The 26881-nt window shown below is 41.2% G+C and overlaps 1 protein-coding gene across 1 annotated transcript in view; it reads right to left on the bottom strand.

Moving 5' to 3' along the window:
* SGMS2 (sphingomyelin synthase 2) overlaps window positions 1–26881 on the bottom strand; it is a 67697-nt gene that overhangs the window by 7133 nt on the left and 33683 nt on the right. The window contains exons 2-4 of the mRNA XM_088479495.1: window positions 10288–10892; window positions 8853–8970; window positions 6650–6803 (exon numbers count right to left, since the gene is read on the bottom strand). Of these exons, the coding sequence (XP_088335621.1) occupies window positions 6650–6803; window positions 8853–8970; window positions 10288–10742 (727 nt within the window). The 5' untranslated portion in view covers window positions 10743–10892. The remainder of the gene's footprint in view (window positions 1–6649; window positions 6804–8852; window positions 8971–10287; window positions 10893–26881) is intronic.

Consider the following 26881-nt stretch of genomic DNA (forward strand, 5'->3'; position numbering starts at 1 on the left):
GTTTTTTGTTTTTGGGGTGGAGAAAAATGCAGGGAATTGCTGCTAATGTATGTTTGTGTTCCACATGGTTGAATTAATGTTATCTATCTTGTTGCTCATTGTAATAATAAGCAACAATATCTATCTTTTAGGACTTTATAAAGTTGTGGAAAGCCCTTTATCACTCTTGTCTTGTAACAAAAGAGCTTTTCACTGCTTTTTACTATTCATGTGCCGGAACCTCTGATTTCCTCTGCGGTCTCCCAACTTTCACTTAATTTAGCTTCCCCATACACTGGTATGAGGAAAGCGACCCCTCTACAATTCACAAAACAACAGTAAGCTCATCGTACCGTAGTCTGCAAATAAATCATAACGCCGTCTCACAGTGTCATTGTAATATAGATCAGGGTGTGTTGGTGGTGGAAAGCGGAGAAGTGCATATTCCTGCTTACTCCCCATCAGGCATACTGCGCCCTAGTCATCCTGTACAGGGCCGTAGCTAGGATAGTGCGGCCGATGCCATCGCACATGGCACCACAGGGCAGGGGGCGCTGTTTGGGCCTATCAAATTTCTGTTTATTATCATTCTCACTTGTAGCATCCTCTTATTTCATCCCCAGCATCTCCTGACCTCTCCTATCTCTTCCCTGGCCCTTCTCCATGAAGCCATGGCCCTTTTTTGGGTGCATTATGTCCCTTTGAAAAATGAGGGAGGCGCCAATGCTCTTTCTGACACAGGGCACCAAAAAGCCTAGTTACGGCTCTGATCCTGTAATTGGAGGAGGTGATCACACCTCTCTGTACATTGTGGGGGTGGGAAATAAAGTGCACTTTAGGGAAGTTGGTTGCAAATCCCTCCCAATGTGGTGATTTATTCCTGGCTCCCTGTAGAGCTTAGTTCTGCCTGGTACATTTTGGGGACATGGAGCTGGTAGGCTGCCTTCCTCCCAAAGCAGTCCTATAGTGAAATTAAATCATTGCTGTCTCTCCTGCATCACAGACAACGGGCAAGGAATGATACAGGAGAAACTCATCAAGGAGAGCATGTGAGTGGCACACTCATACTGGTAGTCCAGCAGCGCTATGTAATATAAATAATACATAGCTTGTGTTGTACACTAGTGAACCATGAGCCCTATAGCAGTAGTTAGTATGCTCCAGGGCTATATGGAGGGGTGTGCGAGCGTTGCCGTCGCCAAGGGTGCATGGCCTTGAAAGCTGCACCGTCGCTGCCCCGTCGCTGCCCCACGACCTCTGCATCTGTCTAGCACAATGCGGCCAGTAGTGTTGCTGATATGACATCACGGGTTTGGGGGCAGGGCCAGCACAGATCTCTGGCACTGGTATGTGCAGACATGTAGAGCACTCTGATGGGCTCTCTCCATAGCAGAGTGCTAATGAACTTGGAATGGAAGCTATAACTTTCCACTACATGTGCCATAAAGAGGACTTTGCACAACCTGTGATTAATGCCATTCCGCACACAAGAAAAAAGTATTGGTGCTTTTCAATAGTAAGGACATTTTGATTTGCCTCGCATAGGGGGGGTATTCTTTAAGAATAGCATGAAAAACTAAAGTATTGCACATAAATGATATAATGACATATAATAACGAAGGCAGAGAGCAATTTGTTCTTTAGAAAAGGAGCCCTTAAAGTGGGTACTTCAAGAATACACATTTTGGAGTTGTGCAAAGCCTGAAAGGGTTTTATTTCAGTGGTCACCTCAGTCAGCAGATTGATTCAGCCCACTCTTGTATCCATAAAGAATTCATGAGTGTTTGTCTTTCACAACTACAGGAAATCTGCATAAATGTGAACAGTCAGTAAACTCCCATACAATATTCGATACCCTTTATCAAACAAATCCCTGTTTTCATATACAGGACATAATTAACAATTGCCCAGTCTTCACTTAAGGCCCCCATACACATTGCAATATAGCAGCCGATCCGACGGATTGGTACGATATAGCTGCTATATCATACCGTGTGTGGGCATGATATCGGCCAGTGCGCACTCCCGTGGGGTTGTACATCGCACCTCCAGATCTTACTGCATGTTCACTTAATCTCGGGATGCGATGTACAATACCATTCAGAGCTATGCGGGTGGGGGAGGGGGGTGCAGCATATCGGCCGGTCGGCCACCCAATCGCTCCGTGTGTGGGGATTGCGCAATATGTCGGCCATTAGATCGCAAGTCGTATACTGCACCATGTATGAGGGCCTTAAGACCTAAAATTTATCTTGCATAACAAATACTGTAACTCAAGATAGTTTTTATTAAATAATAACAAAGTAAAATCAAAGGGTAGATTTACTAAAGTGAGAGTTTTTAGAAGTGAAGATGTTGCCCATAGCAACCAATCTGATTCTAGCTATTATCTTCTAGAAGGTGCTAGTTAAATGTTAAGTAGACTTTGATTGGTTGCTATGGGCAATATCTCCACTTCTAAAAACTCTCACTTCAGTAAATATACCCCCAAGGCTGATGAAGAAGTGCAGGGGTCAATTCAATTGGGTAAGTGCGGCAGTAGAACTTACTAATTTAGTGAGTCTAGGGTGAAATTGGGCCGCGAGGGGGGGGGTTACTATTAGAATTGACCACCATTGGTGAAAAGGTAAGTACACTGATACAGCTTCCAGTATATATAAAGACGGTCATTTGAGAATGGTGCTGATAATCCATTGCACCCCATCATTTGAATATCAAAGACTACCCTTACACAAAAGAAGAACCTTTGGCAGGTCAGTCTGGATCATACTTTTTGTATTAACATAATGCCAAGAGAAAAGATCTCTACAATGGTCTCAGAGAAGTCATAGTTACTGCTGCGCATCAGTCACATTTCCAACCAATTTGAAGTCCAGTATGCCCAGATGGTTAACCTAAGGAGTATGTTGCTCCGGGAACGTGCAAGGAACCCAAAGTTACATTCGGAAATCTACAGGACGCTGACAAAACAGTAAATATTAACCCTCATGAGTCTAAAGTCAGAATAGATTGAACTTAAGTATTACTTTTATGAAAGGAAAGCCAGATGCCCCAGTATTGCCCGCCCCTGCTCACCTGTGGACCTCATTGTGACCGCAAGTCAGCTACTGGCAGTGTAGCATACATAGATCTCATTGTGACCGCACATCAGCTACTGGTAGTGTAGTATACATAGACCTCATTGTGACCGCACGTCAGCTACTGGAAGTGTGGCATATAAGACCTCATTGTGACCGCACATCAGCTACTGGTAGTGTAGCATACATAGACCTCATTGTGACTGCACGTCAGCTACTGGAAGTGTGGCATATAAGACCTCATTGTGACCGCACATCAGCTACTGGTAGTGTAGCATACATAGATCTCATTGTGACCGCACGTCAGCTACTGGTAGTGTAGTATACACAGACCTCATTGTGACTGCATGTCAGCTACTGGTAGTGTAGCATACATAGACCTCATTGTGACCGCACGTCAGCTACTGGTAGTGTAGTATACACAGACCTCATTGTGACTGCATGTCAGCTACTGGTAGTATAGCATACATAGACCTCATTGTGACCGCACATCAGCTACTGGTAGTGTAGCATACATAGACCTCATTGTGACCGCACATCAGCTACTGGTAGTGTAGCATACATAGACCTCATTGTGACTGCACATCAGCTACTGGTAGTGTAGCATACATAGATCTCATTGTGACCGCATATCAGCTACTGGTAGTGTAGCATACATAGACCTCATTGTGACTGCACATCAGCTACTGGTAGTGTAGCATACATAGACCTCATTGTGACTGCACATCAGCTACTGGTAGTGTAGCATACATAGACCTCATTGTGACCGCACATCAGCTACTGGTAGTGTAGCATACTGAGTCCTCATTGTGACCGCACATCAGCTACTGGTAGTGTAGCATACAGAGTCCTCATTGTGACTGCACATCAGCTACTGGTAGTGTAGCATACAGAGTCCTCATTGTGACTGCACATCAGCTACTGGTAGTATAGCATACATATATCTCATTGTGACCGCACATCAGCTACTGGTAGTGTAGTATACATAGACCTCATTGTGACTGCACGTCAGCTACTGGAAGTGTGGCATATAAGACCTCATTGTGACCGCACATCAGCTACTGGTAGTGTAGCATACATAGACCTCATTGTGACTGCACGTCAGCTACTGGAAGTGTGGCATATAAGACCTCATTGTGACCGCACATCAGCTACTGGTAGTGTAGCATACATAGATCTCATTGTGACCGCACGTCAGCTACTGGTAGTGTAGTATACACAGACCTCATTGTGACTGCATGTCAGCTACTGGTAGTGTAGCATACATAGACCTCATTGTGACCGCACATCAGCTACTGGTAGTGTAGCATACATAGACCTCATTGTGACCGCACATCAGCTACTGGTAGTGTAGCATACATAGACCTCATTGTGACTGCACATCAGCTACTGGTAGTGTAGCATACATAGATCTCATTGTGACCGCACATCAGCTACTGGTAGTGTAGCATACATAGACCTCATTGTGACCGCACATCAGCTACTGGTAGTGTAGCATACATAGACCTCATTGTGACTGCACATCAGCTACTGGTAGTGTAGCATACATAGACCTCATTGTGACTGCACATCAGCTACTGGTAGTGTAGCATACTGAGTCCTCATTGTGACCGCACATCAGCTACTGGTAGTGTAGCATACAGAGTCCTCATTGTGACTGCACATCAGCTACTGGTAGTGTAGCATACAGAGTCCTCATTGTGACTGCACATCAGCTACTGGTAGTATAGCATACATAGACCTCATTGTGACCGCACGTCAGCTACTGGTAGTATAGCATACATAGACCTCATTGTGACCGCACGTCAGCTACTGGTAGTGTAGCATACATATTTGGTTACAGGAATTAATATTTTGATGGAAATATGTGACACAAATGGAAACCGGACCTTACACAATCATAACTATATTTGCTGCTAACTTACAAATAATCCTTTTAAGTTTATCAGATTCAGTTGCAGCAAAGTAAAGAAGAGCCTTGTGAAACAGACACTCCCTGTATGTTATACTAAGGTAAGGTAATGGGCAGGACTCTAACCCCACAACCTTCCCTAAAAAACAAACCTACAGGTGATCGTACAAAAGTGAAGTAATATTTATCACCACCTCTAAGCAGTTTTGAAACTATTGAAGTGATAATACAGATACTTCTCTCTCCTCTAGAGCAGATAGACTATAAAAATAAATCATTATCCCATTTTACATCCTGAATTTGGTAGCAGTGATAAGTGCCTTGGCTTGCAAGCTAATATTCTTCTAATGGTACAGGATGCAGCGTAAATGGTGTTCGGGTTTTTAGAAACCGTGTTTTGAAGGAAATTTGCTCTGATGATTTCAACCTCATTATCATCAGCACCAGATTATAGAATGACACTGCTGCTTATGTGTGTTCTACAATGTAAGACATTTAATTGTAGAAATGTATGCTACATATATATAGTGGCTTAACTTCTCAAATTCAAACTATTCTAAGCATGAGACAGCAGGGCTAAATTGGTTACTTTCAGTACGTGTGTGAGGATTACCTACAGTCAGCAGCCTCTGTGCTCCATCTTTGCCTTAAGTTCAGTTGTAATTTAGGACAGGAACGCAGAAGCAGAAAATCAGGACTATGGAGTAAATTTACCAAGTTGCAGCTTGCTTCTTGGCGGGTTCAAGCTCATATGGGCAGTGAATGCGCAGTTAGAGGGTCATTACCAATTTAGTTTCTTATTCGCATCAAATGACATGCTCTGAAAGTGCAAGTGATTGACAGTTGTCCTACACTGTCAATGAGACGCCTTTTATATCAACCAAACATGCCTTATACAGGCAATTATAGGTGCACAAACACCAAATAAAATCATACCCAGATTTTACAGGGCTGCTCATAATTGTGGTGGGTGATTGACCCAATTTTTAAAGTGACGAGTTTAATTCATTTGCCAGTTATTTATTACAGAACCAGCAGAACCTGGGAATTGTCTGCATACAGCAGCCCCTGTCGCTCTGTCTAAATGAATTAGAAGCTAGGTTGGACTGGGTTGGGTACATGAAGCCGGGCTTGGGATTCTGACTATCAGAATCCCGAAACCGGCATCCCGACAGGGTTAGGATACCGACACCTGCCGGTAAGTATCTTAACCCTACCCCTAAACCTCCCTCCCCGCAGCCTAAATCTAAAGCGCCCACAGCTTAAACCTAACCCCTCCGCAGCCTAAACCTAATCCTCCACCCAGTGCCTAACCCTAATCCTAACCCTCCCCCCAACCCCATTACTTACCGTCAAGATGCCAGCTGCTGGCGCCGGGATTCTGAGTACCGGCTCTTAAACTACATCCCGTAAAAGACTGATTGCATTGGTGATTGTTCAGATTTTACATGATTGGCAACTCATTGCTATTTTCTTTAACAATATAATTTTTCAATACAAAAACTGTGAACTGCAGGTTACAAAAGATGGATTTCCTCTTAAGAAAACTCTTAGGAACTATTATTCTGCTGAACATGAACCATCAAATCCAAGTTTATGAGTAATTAAAAAAATTTTTTAACTTGCAGAAAATGCTGCACATATACAAAAATAAAGCTGCCCTATAGATATTTTAACTTACATTCTTTAATAAACAAGTAGGTGAGAGTGAGTATGACAGTATGACCACTGAATAGGAAGTCTCCACATAAGATATGAGAGCCAGTTATAGTCAGGCCACCCCCAGTTATTAGTCTCAGGATCCTTTGTGCTTTACCGTAAGAATCTCCATTCAGCTGAAAAAAAGAGAAGTGCTATTAGGAAAGGGTACATGTTCCCAACGGAATCGGTATGTTATACCGCCGGATGTCAGCCTGGCGGATTAAATACTGACGCTGGAAGTCCGGCAGATGAAGATCCCAACAGGGGAGATAAGTAGGCTATCCCTAACCCCCCCTTAACCCTCCCTTAGGGGTGCCTAACCCTAACCTCCCCCCCTAGTGCATAACCACCCCCCAGGGGTGCCTAAACCTAACCCTCCCGGGGGGGTGCCTAACCCTAAATGCCCTGCCCATAGCCTATCCCTCCCGGGTGGGTGCCTAACCCTAGATCCCCCGGGTAGACCCTTAACCTAACCCTCTCCCCCTTCCACGGCTATTCGCTCCTGACGCCCGGCTTACCTACGATCGGGATTTTGGCGTGGGGCTAATGATAGGCGTTGGTATTTAGACACCTATCATTAGTCCCATGCCGGGATTTCACTGTCGGCTTCCTGACTACATACCGTTCTGAATACCAAGGACATTTCTTATCATTATTATTAGGAAGCCATATATTAATGGATGTACAATACACTCCCAGACTAAGGTGTGCTGACATATTCTGTAGCCTCAGTTGACAGCTGAAATAGACACATTATAGAAAACATCTTTAACATAAACCTGTGCAATAGTGTAACTGTTTATATATCTATCAAGGCAGTTGTTATTATTATTATTTGAGAATTAAAATTACTTTCTTCTTAATTCCCCACATCTCTACTCTCAAATACTGCTGCCTCAGTATGCCTAGAGAATAGTGTAGCCTGTATTTAGTACATAAAGGGCCTGATTCTGACTTGGATGCAATACGGTTTGCCAACAGATCTAGCAGATTTCCGCATACTGTACAGGGGCTGTAGAAAGAAATTGGCAACTGTGCATACGCACAGTAACTGAGATCTTAAGAGTGGATTAATCGGCTTCCGGGCGATAACTGGGCAATAACACGTGGATGCATAGAACTTTTCCGCTTAGTGGAACTGTCATTGGTGTGTAAGCCAATTTCAGTAGCATGTGGATAGAGATGGGATGCCTGTGTCAGATGGATCTTTTACATCCAAGAATGGAGATACTAGTATTCCCACTAGGCTGTTTTAGAGGGCCGCCTCGCCCTGCCCAATTTTAAAGGCGCAAAATGCGCCCTGTCCTGACCGATCACCGCCGGGTGAATAGCTGCCGTGCGCATGCGCACGGCATGTTTTCACCGTGAGGGGAGAGCTTGGGGGAATCCCAGCACCTCCGTAAGTGCTGGGCACGCCCCCAAAAGTGACGAATTGGGGGGAGGCATGTCATAAGGACACATCCACTCCTTTGCTCAGCCACGCCCCCTTTCTGGAGCATGTCCCCGAAACCCACCGCACCCTGCCTGCTGACAGGGGGGAGGCAGGCAAGGTTCTTTCTAGATGATAACACACATGTGACATACTTTGCGTGCAAGCTTCACTGCATCTTGCAAGAGTGCAGCTGCTTCTGTTTCTCAGGCTTCGCGATTTGGGCCCCCACAATCTGTAAAAAGGCGAAGCCTGAAGCGTTATAGTTTAAGTGCCGCTATAATACATCTCACCCTTTGTGTGTTAATGCCTGATAACCAGTGTTATTGCCCATTAACAAGTTAATTTAACGGGTGTTAACACAGCTACTGGGTGAAAAAGGGAGACTAACTGAATGCCCTAGGAAGATAAAGCCTGAGACTACCTCTCTTTTTCACCCTTGACTATTTATCAAGTCTAATTTAATTCCCCCCATAAGCTTTGGATAGATATTCCAATAATCTTTTAGTACTTGGGAGCTATGACTAAAAAAAAAAAAAAAAAAAAAAATAATAATATATATATATACATATGCAGTCAGGTCCATAAATATTGGGACATTGACAGATTTTTCATATTTTGTCTTCTATTCACCACCACAATGGCTTTGAAATGAAACAAACAAGGTGTGATTTAACTGCAGACTTGTCAATGTCAATGTCCCAATATTTATGGACCTGACTGTATATATTAGCTTTCAAATCTCAAATCTTACCTTTGGGGCACATTGGAAGTGCATTCCAGGCACAGGAAGGGTTGTAACATACATTGTTATACATCTGTACAAGTACAAAGTTCCGATAATAAAAAAATACCTGCGACCCACAATTGATCTGTAAATGAAAGATAAACGTAAGCTTTTTACAGGTTTGTTCGATGATTTACTTCTGAGTTGACTGTACATACATAATGTATAACAGAGTATAATTCTATGCCATTACTTGGAAAATAAACTTAAGGGCTCATAGAGTTGTCAAGTTTTGTTTTTGAAGCAAAGTGGCGCCATATGTAATATTTGGTTATTAAAATACAATGCAGTAGAAACAGTGGAACTACACTTACCTCCATATCTCCCCTGGCGGCATGTTTACTACAATCCTCATTTAAAATGCTGTTGTAGTATGATATTTTCGCCTAAATTCGCATATATATTCTTAATAGTAATTTGAACACTGGGTGGTACACAGTACTATCTGTCTATATAGAAAAATTATATAGCTGTATCAAATCAGAAATGTAGGTAAATCTGGTAGCCAGGCAAGAATAATGAAAGTATTGCCCATATACATAATTACGCATACAAAGAAGAGTTTGGATGTGGGACGCAGGGCTGTAACCAGGGATGTGCGACCTGTACCACCACACAGAGCCCTGGGGACAGCACCATCGCTGCCCCATGGCACCCGCATGTGGCTTGCAGAGTGCCTGGAACGGCACCCTGCAGTCCATAGCGCTACTGCAGAGACACCTGGAGAGGTGTGACATAGTGACGTCATGGGTTTGGGGGCGGGAGCGGCACAGGGTACAATGTTACCCTTTTACCGGGTAAAGTCATATAGAGGGCTATTATACACACATTAGTGGACGAGGAACAGTTTCTCAGTATAGAGAAGTGGAGGCAGGCACTGTCAGCACTCCTTTCAAGTATATGGGTGGGATGCAGCAATAATGTGTGTGTGTGACTGTATTCCAAGCCTTGGAATGCGATGCACTCCCTTTGAATTTTTTTACACATTCGCTTAGGACAGTGGTTCCCAAACTTTTTTGAACCATGGTGCCCTAGAGTATCAGCATTGTTTTCCCGGCACCCCTAAGCCAATAGTTTGTTGTTGAGAAATTCAGAAAATATGTAGTAAAGTAAATTGTGCTTATCTGTCATCCTTAGGCTCAGTTATGTGGTGGTGGACAGGTTTGTGCTCCTGTTTGTCCACATATTTACATTACATTGACCATAAGTAATTTGATTTGGTGCTGGACCACAAACCTGAGGCACCCCTGCAAGTGTCCCGAGGCACCCCAGGGTGCCATGGCGCACAGTTTGGGAACTACTGGCTTAGGATATTAGTTTGGTTAACTATTTGGAAAAATCGATGTATGGTGACTTTGTATTCATTCCAAATAATAACAATATATTTTTTACTGGTACCTACTTATATCTGAGGAAAAGCCATTGGATTGACCAAATTCCAACCAGAATCATTCCATTTATCTCTGATACAGAAAAGGCCCATGTGACTCGGTCAATGTAGTCAAAGAACTTGTCAGGCAATGGCGGGCTCACCTCCTTAGGAGGGACTCTTTCATGTACAACTGTGATCATAACTGTTGTGAGGACCATGTTGAAGAGCGCATAAACAAAGGCAATGCCAGTTTTCCACCACTCTAAGGGAAGTTTAGTCTTGGAGTCTGTTGGTATAGCTATTTGAATGTAGTCCGGATATTTTTTTGCTCCTTTTCGTAAACCATTTTGCAGACTTTTGGATTTGGTCTTAACACTTTTGTCATCTTCACTGTTTGATGAAACAGACCTAGGAAAGCCATTTGGTGTTTCACTGCCCGGAACATCCGTGTGTTCTTCAGTGTTTGTAGTCTCAATTGCATCCATTTCAGCAATAATCCCTTGTTAAAATATGGATGGTTTACTGTGTTGTATTGTGTTTCTGATATATCCAAATTTCATTTGTTTGAGTTGAGTGCCTGCAAACAGATCCCAATGCTGGAAATAGTCCTTCTCTACAAGAATGTGATATATCATCTGCAAAAGGAAAAGGACAAACATATTAATTGCATTGGTGTCAAGGTTATTATGGGAGTGAGATGTATTAAACCATCAAAAGAAGACGACTGAAGCTGTTGACAATAATAACCAATTAGATTCTAGCTACCATTAATCTTGTACATTCTATATAATAATATCTATAATCTGATTGGTTGCTATGGACAACATTTGTTCACTTTAGAAGGTCTGATAAATCTTCCACATATTATGACACCAAACACTTAATACTATACAGTATATCACTTTTTCAGCATGGTTCATATTACAACCTCCTGGAGAGATAAATGTTAATATCACGTAATATAACTATTTTTATTTATTGTGGACAGGTTTTTTGTTTATTTTTGACAAGGTAACATAGAAGAATCGGGTATAATAGAGATAATTGATCTCTATGGAGTAATGGACTGACCATGTACATAAGTGTATTACTGATGCTGATGTGAAGCAGACATGAATTATATTAGAGCGTATTCTACTTGTTCTCATCTGTCCTCCAACATGAGTTTAAGTAGAACATCAGTGTACACAGCCAGTCCTTTACCCCATAGAGATCAATGATCTCTATGTGAATATCTGTCTCTCCTCTGTTCCCTGTCAATAAACAGAATAAAGGAGAGAAGAAAATAAAAACAGGCACAGTGCACTGTACATAAAGGAAATACGTTTTACATGATCTGCCTTCCTTGGTTAATCTACAATAGAATGATGTGACAGACTGCAGTGTAATCATTCCTCTAGTAATTACTGAAGATGATACAATACTGGCTAAGATACTAAAGAATAATACTTTTTCAAAACATAACAAGGACATGAAAATAGCCTAAGCTCATTCAGCAACAAGATCTCTATAGAATATATCCTGATTTTCATTAACTAAATTTTCAATATAATTCCCCCCAATGTACAACACAAAATTAGAGTGTAAGCTCAAAAGGGCGAGGACTTCTTCCTCACACATGCACAATAAAGTAGCACAGCATATGATACAGTACAAAGTGTGTAAGGCTATTTTTTCTTTCAACCCTCTGGGAGTCAGTGTATCCAATAGGTGTAATCACTTAATTTCACATTGGGACAACAGTTTATTCCTATCTCCACCACGGATTAAAGAAGGTATACGGTCAATTTTGTATTTAAGGCTAGATAGTGTATGATTATGTGCCTTAAAGTGTCATTAGCGAGCATTACTTAAGGTAAGACACTTAGGGCTTGATCCAATTAGCCGCAATGATCTTGCATGTGCGAGGCATCACGGCAACAGCTGCACTTTATGGCTACCCAAATTCGCATAAAAGTGCTTGCAGCCCCATAGGGCTCTGAAAATGATTATGCGAATTCGGGTTTGGAGCGGACAGCGAGGTGTGCGAGATGCGGTGCCGTGCCAGCGTTTTAAAACCATGGCAACGGCACATCGCAACCTTTGACACAATTCGATTGGCCCCTTACAATGTTATTTTTTATGCACAAGTCCTGAGGAAAAGGCCCTGCGTGACCTTGAAACGTTGACACAATTGTGAGATATGTCATCAATTTAATCCTCTCTCTATTGGGGTTATTCAGCTCCTTAGGAGACGCCAAGACTGTATCACACATTCAAGAAGGCACCCTTATTGCATAATTATACCACCAAGATACGTGTATGTATATATATATATCTATCTATATACACACACGCTAAACATTGTATAAAAGTTGTATATGTTTTTCTCTGTAATGATAACACACACACACATATATATATATATATATATATATATATATATATATATATATATGTTATTGCATTAATCCCCATAGAGAATCCAAAACAAAGTCAACACACCAAAACATTTCATCCAAAAAAAGGCCTGCCATTTTCATTTTCTCAATTACTACAGGTAACTAGGATCACTTCTGAGACTAAAGATCTACCCCAGGCTATGCACAAGTTGGGAATGGATTTTATTGAACGGGGTATATAATCAGAAAGAAGTTGATGATGCCACTGAAAAGTGTCTTTCGCTGGATAGGACCAATTTACTCAAGTCAGATAAAGGACCCAAAGCGAAACCTGAGAGGCTAATTTTTCCTACTACCTTCTCTATTTCTTCCGACAAATTGAGAAAATCTATTCTCAAACACTGGTATATCATCAGCTCTGACCCCATTCTTAAAAACACATGCCACAATAACCCATTATTTGCTTACAAACGCAGCAATAATTTAAAAGACCTGGTGACCAATGCTGAATCCGCCCTGGAGTAGGAGCGGACAATTGGCTTACGCCAAAATATGGGACATACCGGTGTAGTGGATGTGTAAATTGTAAGTTCATTGTGACAGAGGATGAATTTGTCCATCCTAAAAGTGGTCAAAAATGCCATCTATATCAACGGATGAATTGTGAAAGCCACTTTGTTGTCTATGCCATTTTTTGCTCTTGTCCAATGGTATATATTGGAAAAACTACAAGGATGCTGAAAGGCCTTTTCATCAGTGGACTTGAATACGCCACCAGTGGCTAGACATTTCGTTGATCATGGAAATGGGATGGATGACTTTCATTTTATGCCTCTGCACCAAATCAAACCCCCTAGGAGGGGGGGTGATCGGGGAAAAAAATAAACTCCTTCAGAAGGAATGTGAACTTATCAGTTGAGGACATTACGACCAATGTGTCTTAATGATGAATTATCTTTCAATGTTTTCTTGTGATTTATGAGAGACATTGATATTACTGGGAACTGCTGAGCTTTGCCAATTAGTCATTTTTGTACTTGGATTCATAGATATGTTTATGACTATATATTTTTTACAGTATTTTTTGTTATTAATTATTTTTTTCATTCTCCAATTTTTTTTCTCTTTTCTTACATTATTTTTATTATGAGTTATGTGTTTTAGTGTTATATTTAGATATGCATCCCTGAGCAGGTGACAGGTATTTGTAATGCGTTTCTTGTTTGTCATCTGAATTGCGGAAATATGGGTGCCTGTCAGACAAGATTACTATTGGATATCACCGGGGTTGCGTATACGGGTTACCTTGGTAACCATTTGAATGATGACACTCTGTTTCCCCGTCACACGTGACTGATCTGTCACGTGTTTCCGGCACTCGAGTGAGCCAACACACATGATGCTCTGACATCACGTGTAGTCCGCCCTCGAGAGATGCACTGACATTGGTTTCTTTGCAGTGCTATCTCTACGATGGGCGGGCTTGTTGATGTTTGCCCATGTGATAAGGAGAACACATGGAGTGTGCCGAGATGCTGTTTCCGGTACGAGAGGACCAGCGTGTAGCTGAGTTCCCCGGCAGCAGGTGAGTTCCATTAATACTTGTCTGATTTGGCGCCTATTTTTCCCTATTTATGTACCATGTTTAAACATTATTCTGGTGCTCATGATGAAGGTGGTGATACCACCGAAACGGCCATTGGGCATTTGACGTTTCATATTGCATATAGTCACCAGGCACCGATAAGTATTCATACTGCACTGCAGTTGTGACATGCACTTTATAGCAACCCGATTTAACATGGCCATGCTTTAAATACAACATCATTTTTTTTGAATGAAATGTTTTGGTGTTCTGACTTCGTTTTTGATTCTCGGCAGATTCAGGAATCAAATCTTGGAAATATGGTGGTCTGAGAAGTGGAATTGTAACTATATTACTTGTTGAGAGGTGAGGAGTGATACAACAACCACCTGTTTACTAAACCACTGGTATAGCATTAGATTGTAAAACCATTGTCAAATATGTCAAAGTAACTGGCAACAATTCAATATAAAAAATAAATAAATATGCTATTGGTTCATTAAAAGACCAGAAAGCTGATGTCATATGGAAAGTGAGTGCCAGCGCAAAGCATTAAAACTCTGAGCTTCAAGCATCACTTTCCTTGTGTGAATCTGAGCACAGCCAAACATGCATTTTTCAGTGAATACAATTATTTAATTTCTACTTGAAATAAAAATATTTTATTTGGGAGCATATGAATACTTTATAAAATATACATATGCTTCCACTAGAAGATTACAAATGTTCTGCCAAACACTAATTTTGTTTCAGCTTGCAGAACACTGGTAAGTACAAAGCAGGGGTGATGTTTAGCTCTTCATCCTCAACAGTACAGAGACATTTTTTTCATTTACTACTAAAAGCGACATGACTGACATTCATGCTGAGAGAATAAAATGTACCTGCTCAGACATTGACTTAATCTTACAGGTGCCTGTAGACAGCTGGTAATGATGACAATGTTTCATGTAAAGGCCCCCATACATCAGCAAGTGATTGCAGCATTTCTGCAATTTGCAATCGATTGAAAAAGGAAAAGATTTTTATACACAATCGATTGCAAATTGCAGAAATGCCACAATCAACTGAAAAAGGGAAATATTTTTATACACAATCGACTGCAAATTGCAGAATTGCTGCAATTAATTGCTGATGTATGGGGGCCTTAAGTCGGTACTATATGGTTGATAGTCTGATTTCTAACCAGTTATTTAGTTAACTTCTCTTCTTATCTACCAAATGTTGGATTTAGCCATCATCATCATCATCTAGCATCCTTATTACTATTACAAGGCATGTATATATACATTTTATAATTAATCTTTAATAATATGACTGACCTTGCAGAGTTAATTACAGTATAACCATTTTATTCTTGACAGTGTAAAGTGAAACACTCCAACACTCCATTTCTGACCACATAACAGGCCTTAATGCTTTCAAGAATTGATGCAACAGAGTAACCTTTATTTCATCCATTTGGCAACTTACTTTGGTGGCCAAACTGACCACTGATCATCCTTATGTTAGGCCCTCGGGTTGAGCTAGACATCTATATGTCGACGTACTTCCATGTCGACCTTTAGCGTGTCGTCCTTTTGTTCCTGTCGACCTATTGCCAACATCTGGTGTCTATCTAGACAATGTCGACCAATTTACTAAACTTTGTACACAGAATGCATTGCTGAATTGTAGATATTATAGGGACACGTTCAATATCCCGACTGCCGAAAGGTAAGTAGCGGAGTTTAGGGGAGGGTTAGACACTAGGGCGAGGGTTAAGCACTAAGGGGGAGGGTTAAGTTTAGGCATCGGGGAGGGTTAGGTTTAGGCACTATGAGGGTTAATGTTAGGGTGTTGTTAGTTTTACTTACCTCTAGCCATTGGGATAGTAACCTAGTTGGGATGCCGGCGTCGGGATTCTGACCGCCAGGATCCCGAACGCTGGCATCCCGTACCCAACCCGATATCATAGGCATCAATTTTCTTCATTGTCATTTTTTATACACAAACAAATCCGATAATAATATCATAATACAAGTATTATAATATATTACCCCTTACTAAGATGCCTTCAACACCGTTGACTGTCCTATTTTCTTTCCAAACCTCCATTCCTTAGGGCACTGTGCCTTCTGATGACTGTCCTCCTAACTTCTGACCACTCCTTCGCTGTCTCTGCCACCACTCCCTCTTCCTGTTGTGTACCCCAAGGAACTGTCCTTGGTCCACTACTCTTATCTCTCTACACCACCTCCTTTGGTGACCACATCAGCTCCTTCGGTCTACAATACAACCTATATGCTGATAATACACAAATCTATTTCTTCTCTCCAGACCTTTCCTCATCCAACCTCACTCTCATCTCTAAGTGTCTCTCTCCTAACATTTCCTGGATGTACCAGTGATTTCTTAAGCTCAACGTGTCCAAGACAGATTTATAAGTATTCTACCCGTGAAGTGTATATTCACTGTTGATTTTTATGGAAATATAAAGTGGTATAGTTTTTTTATTTAAATGGCATCAGTTCATTTTAGCACAGCTACTCTGCCAATTTTATATAAAAAAAATTTATAGTGATTTTGCATTGGTCTCTCGCACATATTTTTTATATATTTGGATTTTTGTCAGTTGGGAAAAGCAATAATACCTTGGGAGGCAGCATACAGTGTATTCCCTCAGCGCCAGAGAACAATATATTTTTGTTTTCTTTCAAGTTATCCCCCAATGCTTTATTCTGTAAACTCTAACAAGCAGGACCCTCCATCCTTTTGATTCTCACTCCACATTTTTGTGGTTTCCCATCTGCCCCGACTTTATGATACAGTCAGTGACCCTAATCCTATCTGCCTGCCCTTCCTTGGCATGGGATCACCGATTGCTCTAAGAATTATATTTAATTTTGTTGGATAATATTTCCCTGTTAGGTCTATTTTACCCTTTTTATTCATTTTATGTTGTTATTCTTGTACGGTGCAAGCAAACAAGTTAATATAAAATACATATTTTTGCAACTTATTGTTTTTTTTTTCTACCTAAACCAAGATACTACTTTACAGATTAACAACTCTGCTCTTATTCTTCTTGCGCATCTACCACTTTCAACATTAGGAGAACTCCTCTCTGCCTAACAGCAATATAAAGGATCTGGAGAGCCTACAAGGTACTGCCCAGTGGTCCTTGCCTCCATATTATGTACTATACTTTAGTGTAATAACACATACAACACCATGAGAGTAATTAGCAATCACCAGGATTCATGAAAAAAAACACACAAAACGACGGTTGTTCTATAAACAACTGGACATTCGTTTATTATGTGTGATCTATTGCTGAATATATTGGCTTTTTATGAATAAATGGTGCCATTTTTTATATTTCTAGAACAACCGTCCATCCTTTATATCACTGGTTTTTGTGTGTTTTATAGTGTCTGATTTATAGGGTGTGACTATCCCTTATCCAGCTGCTCTTGTGTCAGATTTCTTAGTCATGAAAAAAAGTTTTATGGAGGGATAGTGATGAGTACCAATTCTGTGTGCCCAACTTTACTCTTTTTTTCATTTGCACCACAGTGTTAGATCCCCCTAGACTGCTGGGCCCAATAGTAGCTGCATAGTTTTCCTATATAACAGTTGTTATCAGGGCTGAAACTAGGATTTCTGTTACCCGGGGCAAGTCAGTAATTTGGTGCCTCCCCCCCTCCCCACAAAAGGATGTGTGGTTTTGTGACACAGTAATGCCCTTTACAACACATTATGCCACAGTAATGCCCCTTAAGGGTACACATTGTCACAGTAATTCCCCTTACTACACAATATGTCACAGTAAGGCCCCTCACACATTATGCCACAGTAATGACAGCAGCCCCCCCCCAGAACTGACAGATGAAACAATATTAAAACCGGATTTTCACATTAAAATGGGACCTCCCAGTAGGACAGTTCCCTCCTTTTACCTGGCGGGGCTGCGTGGTGGGTGAGCTAGGGCGTCGCTGGACACCGGTCGCGAACCGATTGGAGCTCGCGGACCGGCAGCCACTGCTGATTGGCTTGTGACCGGCGTCACATTCGACTGATGGCTGTGCTCTGTCTCTGAAGGATGGGCTACAGGCGGCTGCCTCCAGGTCCCGGCGTGCGGCCCAAACCCACACGTGCAACTACCTGGGGCCGCCCCACCTAGGCAACCTCTCCTCGTCACCCCGCAAGTCCAGCCCCCGGGGCACGTGCCCCAGAAGCCCCCTCCTAGTTGCGGCCCTTTTGTTATGCCCCTGTATAGCGCATTATATTGAGGTAGATACAGATGGTATACATTTTGGAGATGCAAGTGTCTAGATTGGTCAAATTCTGCAGCGTAATCTGTGGAGACATTCTATACTTTTCCTACTATTTTGCAATGGGTTCTGAAAGAGGAATTAAGTTAGGTTGGGGATAATTCGTTACATAATAATAATTATAGTGAGGAGACTATGAATAATAAAAAATTTTAATAGCATTCACCCTTTAACTTTTTCTACTTGAGCAACCAACTAGTATGGAGCACATCTCATCCCGTAATACAAAAGCAGAATATTTGCCATATATCATAGCAACCAGACACTTGTTTTCAATGTCCTAATTGCACTACACAGATAAAAGCTAAATGATGATTGGTTAATATGGTACAGTGTATATTTTGCACCTACGCATAATGTTTGAAAATTTGCTCTAGTGTCACAAATTCTTTTCTGATTGACCAACTAGATCGAAAGCACTACATTAATTGCAGGAGGAGCATCATTATTTTTGTACAAAGTCTAAAAAGAAGGACATAGTTGCCAACAGTCAGTAATACCCCTTTCAGACGACTTAAGCCTAAAACCCGGATTTTTGCACGTGAATGCGTCTCAACTCGGGTTTGGTCCACGACCCTGCTCTCTAGCAGGGTTTTTCGAGGGACTTGCATTCCGGAAAGAGTGCCTAAAACAAACTGACTGGCCGAGGACAATGGCGCTAGGAGATAAGATCATCTCCAAGCGCCACTGAATGCCGCTAATACCTGGGTCACTGCAAGACCCGGATAAGGTGTGAAGGGTGACGACCCGGGAATAACCTGGGTCACCCCCCCTTAGTGCTCTGTGTATCGGGTCCGAGCTGGGTTGAAGCCGGGATTTTAAGTCAGAAAGTGGTATAAATGAACAGATACTAGTGAATTAAAAAAAAAAAAGTAACAGTTTCAGTGGCCAATTACAAAAAAGTAGTGGTCAGTAGAAATCTTCCTATTTTCACTAAAATAATACACATTTCTGTCAGACCAGTGACTTAAAAGTATTGCATTTCTATATACTCTTCATTTACAATACAGAAGCCCCATTTAAATGTAGATACTGCTTACTACTTTCAGTAGTATTCATGCTAACAGTCAGTACATCTGTATAAATCTATCAGTTCAAACATTCTCAAGGGTTGACAACTGCTGTAGGCAAAGTCCTCCTTATACTAGCAATAGAATGACTCATCAGCTGATAAGCAGTGATGCTATTAAACATCTCTGGTGCATGAGACCTGTGTACAGGAAGTGTGGGTGTTCTAGAGCATATTCTGCATGCCAGAAGGTTCTGTAGCTACAGCACTGAAATACTACGGGCCATATTCAATTAGAGGCAAAATAAAGACAATCCTGACTTGAGGGAACTGTTCAGCCGTTCGGCACGTTTACCTATGAAAATTGAGCAGTGTGTCACATTTTGATAAACCATGGGTGTTTTTAGAGGTGGGTGGCTTATTAATTCTAATGTATACCCCGTCTAACTGTTTGGATTTCCTTGGGACAGTCCCGATTTGTGAGAAGTCCCATCACAATCGGGATTGCAGAATACTGATCTGCCCAAAAGTTGGGAGGTGTGACCCGTCTCAGCGCAAAACACTTTACAGTTCACCCGTGGCTATGTCTGGGTCTGTGACATGGTCATGCCACCTCGATGCCACCCTCCTTCTTGTCTCAATCCAGGAATGGCTGTGTTCCGACTTAGGAATTTTATATTTTGGGAGATATGGCCTTATTGAATGCTTTACCCAATGGATTATTATAGGATCAAATGACCTTATTTTGTGCCAAAAATTCAACATAGAGATAGAATACATTAGGGCCATATCCTGCTAGCAGCGATAACCCGTTTTTCCCCCGATAGGTTTTCATTTGTGAAAACTTTTCCCCCAAAAAATAGTTATCGGGCAATCCAATTAGCCGCAGTTTTCACGGGTGCAAAATCTGCATTGGAGTCATCGCGATTCTGTATTCGGGACCCTGGAGAAGGTGATAAATTGTGCAAAACCATATTTTTGTCTAAAATGACGGGACTTGGTGCAGACACCCTTCTTAATGACGAATTAGGGGAAAATCATTTTTTCATTAGCTTCATTTGGTCAATAATGAGGTAATTTTGGGGGTGAAAAAGTAAAAAGTGTTGTAAAATGGGTTTAAAGTAGTGGGACAGGTATATGGGGGTGCTGTGTTGATGGGACAGGTGTTTTCAGGATTGCACGTGCAAGTAACAGGTGTATTATAACAGTTTTAAAAATGCCCTAAAATGACAAAAATATACTTACACCCATCTTAATGTACCCCTAATTTAACTACAGAATTTATTTTGGCCAAAAACTATTGCTTTCTAGCATTTTTTCACTGAATACATAGCCATTTTACACAATTTAAGAACACCAAAACCTGTGATTATGGCCACTGACTTCTATAATGTTACCCAATATTAGTTTACCTTTTTTTGGGTACAGGCTGATTTTCCCATTTTCACATGTAATATTTATAGCGCAAATGCGTTAATGCTGGTCTTGTAATAGGTTTACACTGGCGCAAACTTATGGTGATCGCGGCTAATAGGATATGGCCCTTTGACCTTTTTAGGCCTCATCCATGCAGGATATTATTTCTAGGTACAGTAGTAGCTTAAAAATCACCCCATCTTCTCTTATGTTTCAAAGAGGCGATTACTATAACAATTTAAATTCTGACTATATAATGAAATCCCAGCATAACACGGACTTTGGTGTTTCCCAGAATATGTCCCTAGCGAACAGCTTAATTGCCCCAACCCATCTCATTGTTTCAGTGAGTTTCCTTGAAGTAGTGAAGCATTGAGCATTTTATTAGCATGAAGTGTCTAACTACAAGATCAAATCCTTGGCTTATCATTTTCTAGAAATGGAGCAGAGAAATGAAAAACAAAAGACAAGACTTGCTCTGATAATTCCCTTCTTCACAGCAGCCAAGGCTAAATTGTTTGTCTGGCTCCATCTTTTCCCACCAGAGTTTTAACGTAAACACCAAATTATTCTAATGGAACATTATCCAAGTGCTGTGTTCTGAAATAAAATCATAGATTTTTTTCGGCTTCCCAGCAATTAATTGACACATTTGTGGATTGCATTTTTTTTTTCCAAATTGGCAAGAGAACATTTTAATTTTTCAATGTTACAACAACAGCATATACATTACACATAAACACTACACAAAATGAAAGTATATGAAAAATAAAATATACATTAGGCAGGTTTTTAATACTTTTGGGGAAAATCTGTAGTGTACGTTATTTTTTTTTCTAACATACACTACATAGTCAAAATATGTGGACACCTGAACATCACACTCATATGTACTTGTCCATCTTCTTTGAAAACAACATGGGCGTTAATATAAAGTAGGTTCTCCCTTTGCTGCTATAACAGCCTCCACTCATCTGGGAAAGGTTTCCATTACATTTTGGAACATGGCTGCAGGTATTCGCATCCAGTGAGGTCAATCCCAAGTTGGACTATAAGACTTGGCTCGCAGTCAGCGTTAAATTTCATAGCAAAGGTGTTCCACAGTGCTGAGGTCAGGGCTCTGTACAGGCCAGTCAACTTCTTCCAAATTTGTTTTTTAATGGACATCGCTTCATGTGGAAGGAAACACCTTCTCTAAACTGTTCCAACAAAGATTGAAGTACACTATTCTTTAAAATGTCATTGTATGCTGCGGCAGACCTGGCCTGTCAGATTAGCCTGTCAGATTTCCAGATGCTGAAGTGTGATTATTCTATTTCTACTGATAAGAGTCCAATGGTGGTGTTCTTTACACCACTCCAGCTGACATTTACAATTATGCATTTGATGTTTGTATGCAGCAGCTCAGCAATGTAAACCCAATCCATGAACACTTCTTGTGCTGACATTGCTCCCAGAGACAGTTTAGAACCCAGTAATGAGTGTTGCAACTGAGGAGATGCGACTTATACCCTTTTCACACTTGCTGCAATAACCAGGGTTATTGAACGTGAACGCGTAGCAGCCAGGGTTACTATGCAGTGTGAAAGGGCCAGGTTGAAATAAGCCGGGTCATTAAATAGCATTTCAATCCTGGTAATGAGCAGGGTTGAACACTGGTTCAACCCGGCTCGTAATGTAGTGTGAATGGGTAACCCGGGTCGATGGGACCCGGGTCCCGTTCACAGCATTGGAAGAGCCGGCGCTTGGATATGATCTTATCTCCAAGCTCTGGCACGGCACGTGATGGTGATGACGTCAACGACCCGGCAATAAGTCGGATCAGGTCGCCAGTCTGAAAAGGGTATCAGCCGGGTCGCACCTGGGATGGACATGTGAACAAAATCCCGGGTGCGACCTGTGATTGCAATGTAAAAGGGGTATTATTCATGGTACAAGCAACAGCACTCTGCAGTTTGAGCTTGTGTGACCTACCTCTTCGCAGCTGAGCTGTTGTTGTTCCTAGGCATTTCCACGTCACAATAACAGCTCTAGCAGTAGAATTTAATGAACTGACTTGTTGCATCTTATGAAAATGCCACGTTGAAAGTCACTCATCTCTTCAGTGTTAATCATTCAAATGTTTGATTATGAAGATTGCATGGTTGTATGCTTGATTTTATGCACCTTTTATCAAGAGGTGTGACAGAAATGTGCCAAACACACCAATTATGAGTGTACACAAAGGGTTGGCCATGTAGTGTATGTATGATAATATATGTTAACTTACAAAAAGAAGTTTCTTCACAGAAGCACAGTTTTCCTTTTCAACTTTGTCCTGGGGAGGTCAAGTAATAGGCATTTAAGATGATTAAGGAATATTATAGTGAAAAATAATGAATAAGAACTTCACAGTAAAAATGAATGGGCAACACTATGGCTTGTTTAAATCGAGATCGGTATGAATGACCGCCAGACCTATGCCCGGTGGTTCAAATCCTGACACCAGAAGACCGGCAGGCATCAAGATCCCAATTGGTAAGTACACTACCTATATCTAAACTTCTCCCCCCCCAAAGCTAACTCTCCCTTAGTGGTGCCTAACCCTAACCTCCCCCCCTAGTGCCTAACCCTAACCCCCCGCAGCCTAAACCTAACCCTCCGGTGGAGGGGGTGCCTAACCCTAACCCCCCCTTCCCCTAGCCTAACTCTAACCCTCCCAGGGTGGGTGCCTAACCCAAATTTCCCCTGGGAGCCATGAAACCTAACCCCCTCCCCACGGCTGTCTGCGCCCCCCGCCCGGCTCAGTATGCCGGGCGTCGGGCTCCCGGTGTAAGGATAATGATAGGCGTCGGGATTTCGACGCCTATCATTAGTCCCCTGTCGGGATTAAACAGTTGGAAAGCTGGCGGTCGGCATTTCGACCATCGGCTTCCTGACTGCATCCCGTTTATATCATGCAAGTATTAGAAGCAGAGATGATTGCAGAGTTGAACTATGCTGGATAGAAGGTAACCATTATCTCAGTCTTGACAAACTTGACAAAGGGCACATAGCCGCCCAAAACGTTGCTGTATTAAATATGTTGTATGCCTAAATAAACACTTTTGGTGTTTGCAATCTGATCCTGGAGTGCCATTTTCCTATTGCAATTTACATCATTACCACATCCTGGCACCCTGCTTTCCTACATGTTTTGGAGTGCCAAAAACATCTGTCTATAATTATATATATATATATATATATATATATATATATCATACAAGAAGGGCAGCATAAGTAATGACCTTTCCTGCATCAAGGCTAAAGCTGGGTACACAAGACGATAAATTGGACGATTTGACGATTTTAGACTAATTGAAATGACAAATCGCCCACATTATTATTATTATTACCAGTTATTTATATAGCGCACACATATTCCGCAGCGCTTTACAGAGAGAATATTTGGCCATTCACATCAGTCCCTGCCCCAGTGGAGCTTACAATCTATATTCGCTATTACATGCAAACACACATACACACTAAGGTTAATTTTTGTTGGGAGCCAATTAACCTACCAGTATATTTTTGGAGTGTGGGAGGAATCTGGAGTACCCGGAGGAAACCCACGCAAGCACAGGGAGAATATACAAACTCCACACAGGTAGGGTCATGGTGGGAATTGAACCCACGACCTCAGTGCTGTGAGGCAGTAATGCTAACCATTACACCATCTGTGCTGCCCACATCATCAAGTGTGTACGCACTATTGTATGCTCCTGTGCGTTGGTCATCGCATATTCTGATCTGCCTGCAGTGCAGGCATATCTAAAGATATTGCATGCGTTTGAGTGCATATTAATGTTGGAGGGAACGACACAGCATTCCTTTGTTCAATAAATCTTCTACTATGTACCGGCAATTGCCAGGTTAACTAGTGTGTACCCAGCTTACACATTAGTGTTTGGACCCCAGTACAATAGTGGACATGTGTAAAACAATCAGCAGTGTGCTCCAGGTTGCGTATCTCACATCATCTAATACTTTAATGTGTCAACAGTAGACAAAATTATTCTGACTTTTGTAAACAAGGCTTGCAAATATCAGATGTCATTTTTTAGCTAACATGGAGGAGGCAGCATATTGTGTTAGATTACCTCATAACAACTCCTCTGTCACTGAGACATATTTTGTTACATTATTATGTAAAGCCTACTCTGTCATTACAACACCTTTACAAAGTGCAATCCTGTTATAAATAATACATCACATCAGACTTGTTTTTCCACATTGTGCCAGATAAACTTTAATTTAATTGGCTCTAAATTCATGGTGACTATAACAACCAAACTAAGAGCTCGGTAAAACTCCCTAATGCCTTCAAAAACGGGTCAGTCTCATAGGACTGATGCTGGCATTGTCTGACCATCCTTTTCTCATTACATAGGAACAAAATCACTGTGTAATAAAAACTATTTTATTACACAGTTTATATCCTTCTTAGAGGGGTATTCAATATGGGTGTTTTTTGCGTTAATATCACACTTTTTAACGTTTTTGCGTTAATATCACTTGTTTTAGTTTTACACTGTATTCAATATCAAAGACTTATCGCAGTTTTGAAAAGTCTTTGATAAAAAACGGTGATAACTTTTCACCATTGAATAGGTGTCGAAAAAAAGTGCAGAATTGGGGTTTAGGAGTGCAGGCTTAAAAAAAATAGCCTGCACCCCTGAGATTGACATTTAAAAAAGTGTCAAAAAAAGTTTTAAAAAAAATAGGGACACCCCAAAAAATTAATTTAAAAATTGGGGTGCAAAAAAAATTGGGACAAAATTGTTAAACAATAGGCAAATAAGTTCAGGGCTATTCTGCATGTATGTGGCAGGTGTTTTCTAGAATAGAATTATAGCGGCAGGTGCACAAATGCAGAATTTTTAAAAACTTACTTTAGGGACATCAAAATATGCTAGTACCCATTTTCATGTACCCCAAATTTGATGGGACCACTTAAAAAAACGAAAAAAATAACCTAAGTGCTCTTCTGCATCACTTCTTCAATGTCGGGAAAAAAACACCTGCTGCGGCTATTTAAAGCCCCGACTTTCAATTAAATGCTAAAACGGGGGTACCCATAGTGTTCCCCCATGTTTTTACAACTTTAGGGGGGTCTTACAATTATTTTCAGGAAAAATTCGTAACTTTACGCAAATCCAACTTTGGAGTTTCCCGTTTTCGTTAATTTTATTTTGAATACGGGGATAAGCGGGAGCGCGCACCAGACTTAACGCAGAAAAAAAACTCCGATATGAAACGCTAACTTCGGCAGTGAAGTTAACGTTTCATATTGAATACCCGTCTTAGTGTACTCAGGCCTATTATCAACAATCTATGGGGATATCGTTAAAACCTACCCAATCTAAGCCGCTATAATCATCATCACAAATTGATCAGTATTTTACATTAGTAGTGGCAGGCTTTTGGTATTTATACTGTACTTATAACTATGAAACTGGTGGTTGCAGTACACTGTGGCCATTTGCATCCTTATTGGTGTGAGTTTTCAGTAGATCATAGGAGCTAATTCTCATTGTGCTGTTTTCCTTGTGTGAGCAGGGTAGTAACTGTGGGCAGTGGAGAGCACAGGGCAGTTGAGCCCTGTTATGGCACTGTGTAGCCAATCTGGCCAAACACACAGACCAGATTGAACATGCCAAGTTATGTAGAAGGCAGCTCTTATAGGGTTCAACATAAATGTCGATGTAGTCCTCATTAGGTATGAATTTTTGTTCTGACTGATCAAATACAAACAGATACAGGGGGAGATGTATCAAGCCTTCTAAAGAGTGGAAGTGTGGAGAAGTTGCCCTTAGCAACCAATCAGCTTCTACCTATAACTTTATAGAATGTACTTTATAAACGCTAGCTAGAAGCAGATGTTACAGGATGACTGTTT

Source organism: Taudactylus pleione, unplaced genomic scaffold, assembly GCF_031769625.1.
Source record: "Taudactylus pleione unplaced genomic scaffold, aTauple2 ptg000236l, whole genome shotgun sequence".
NCBI lineage: Eukaryota > Metazoa > Chordata > Amphibia > Anura > Myobatrachidae > Taudactylus > Taudactylus pleione.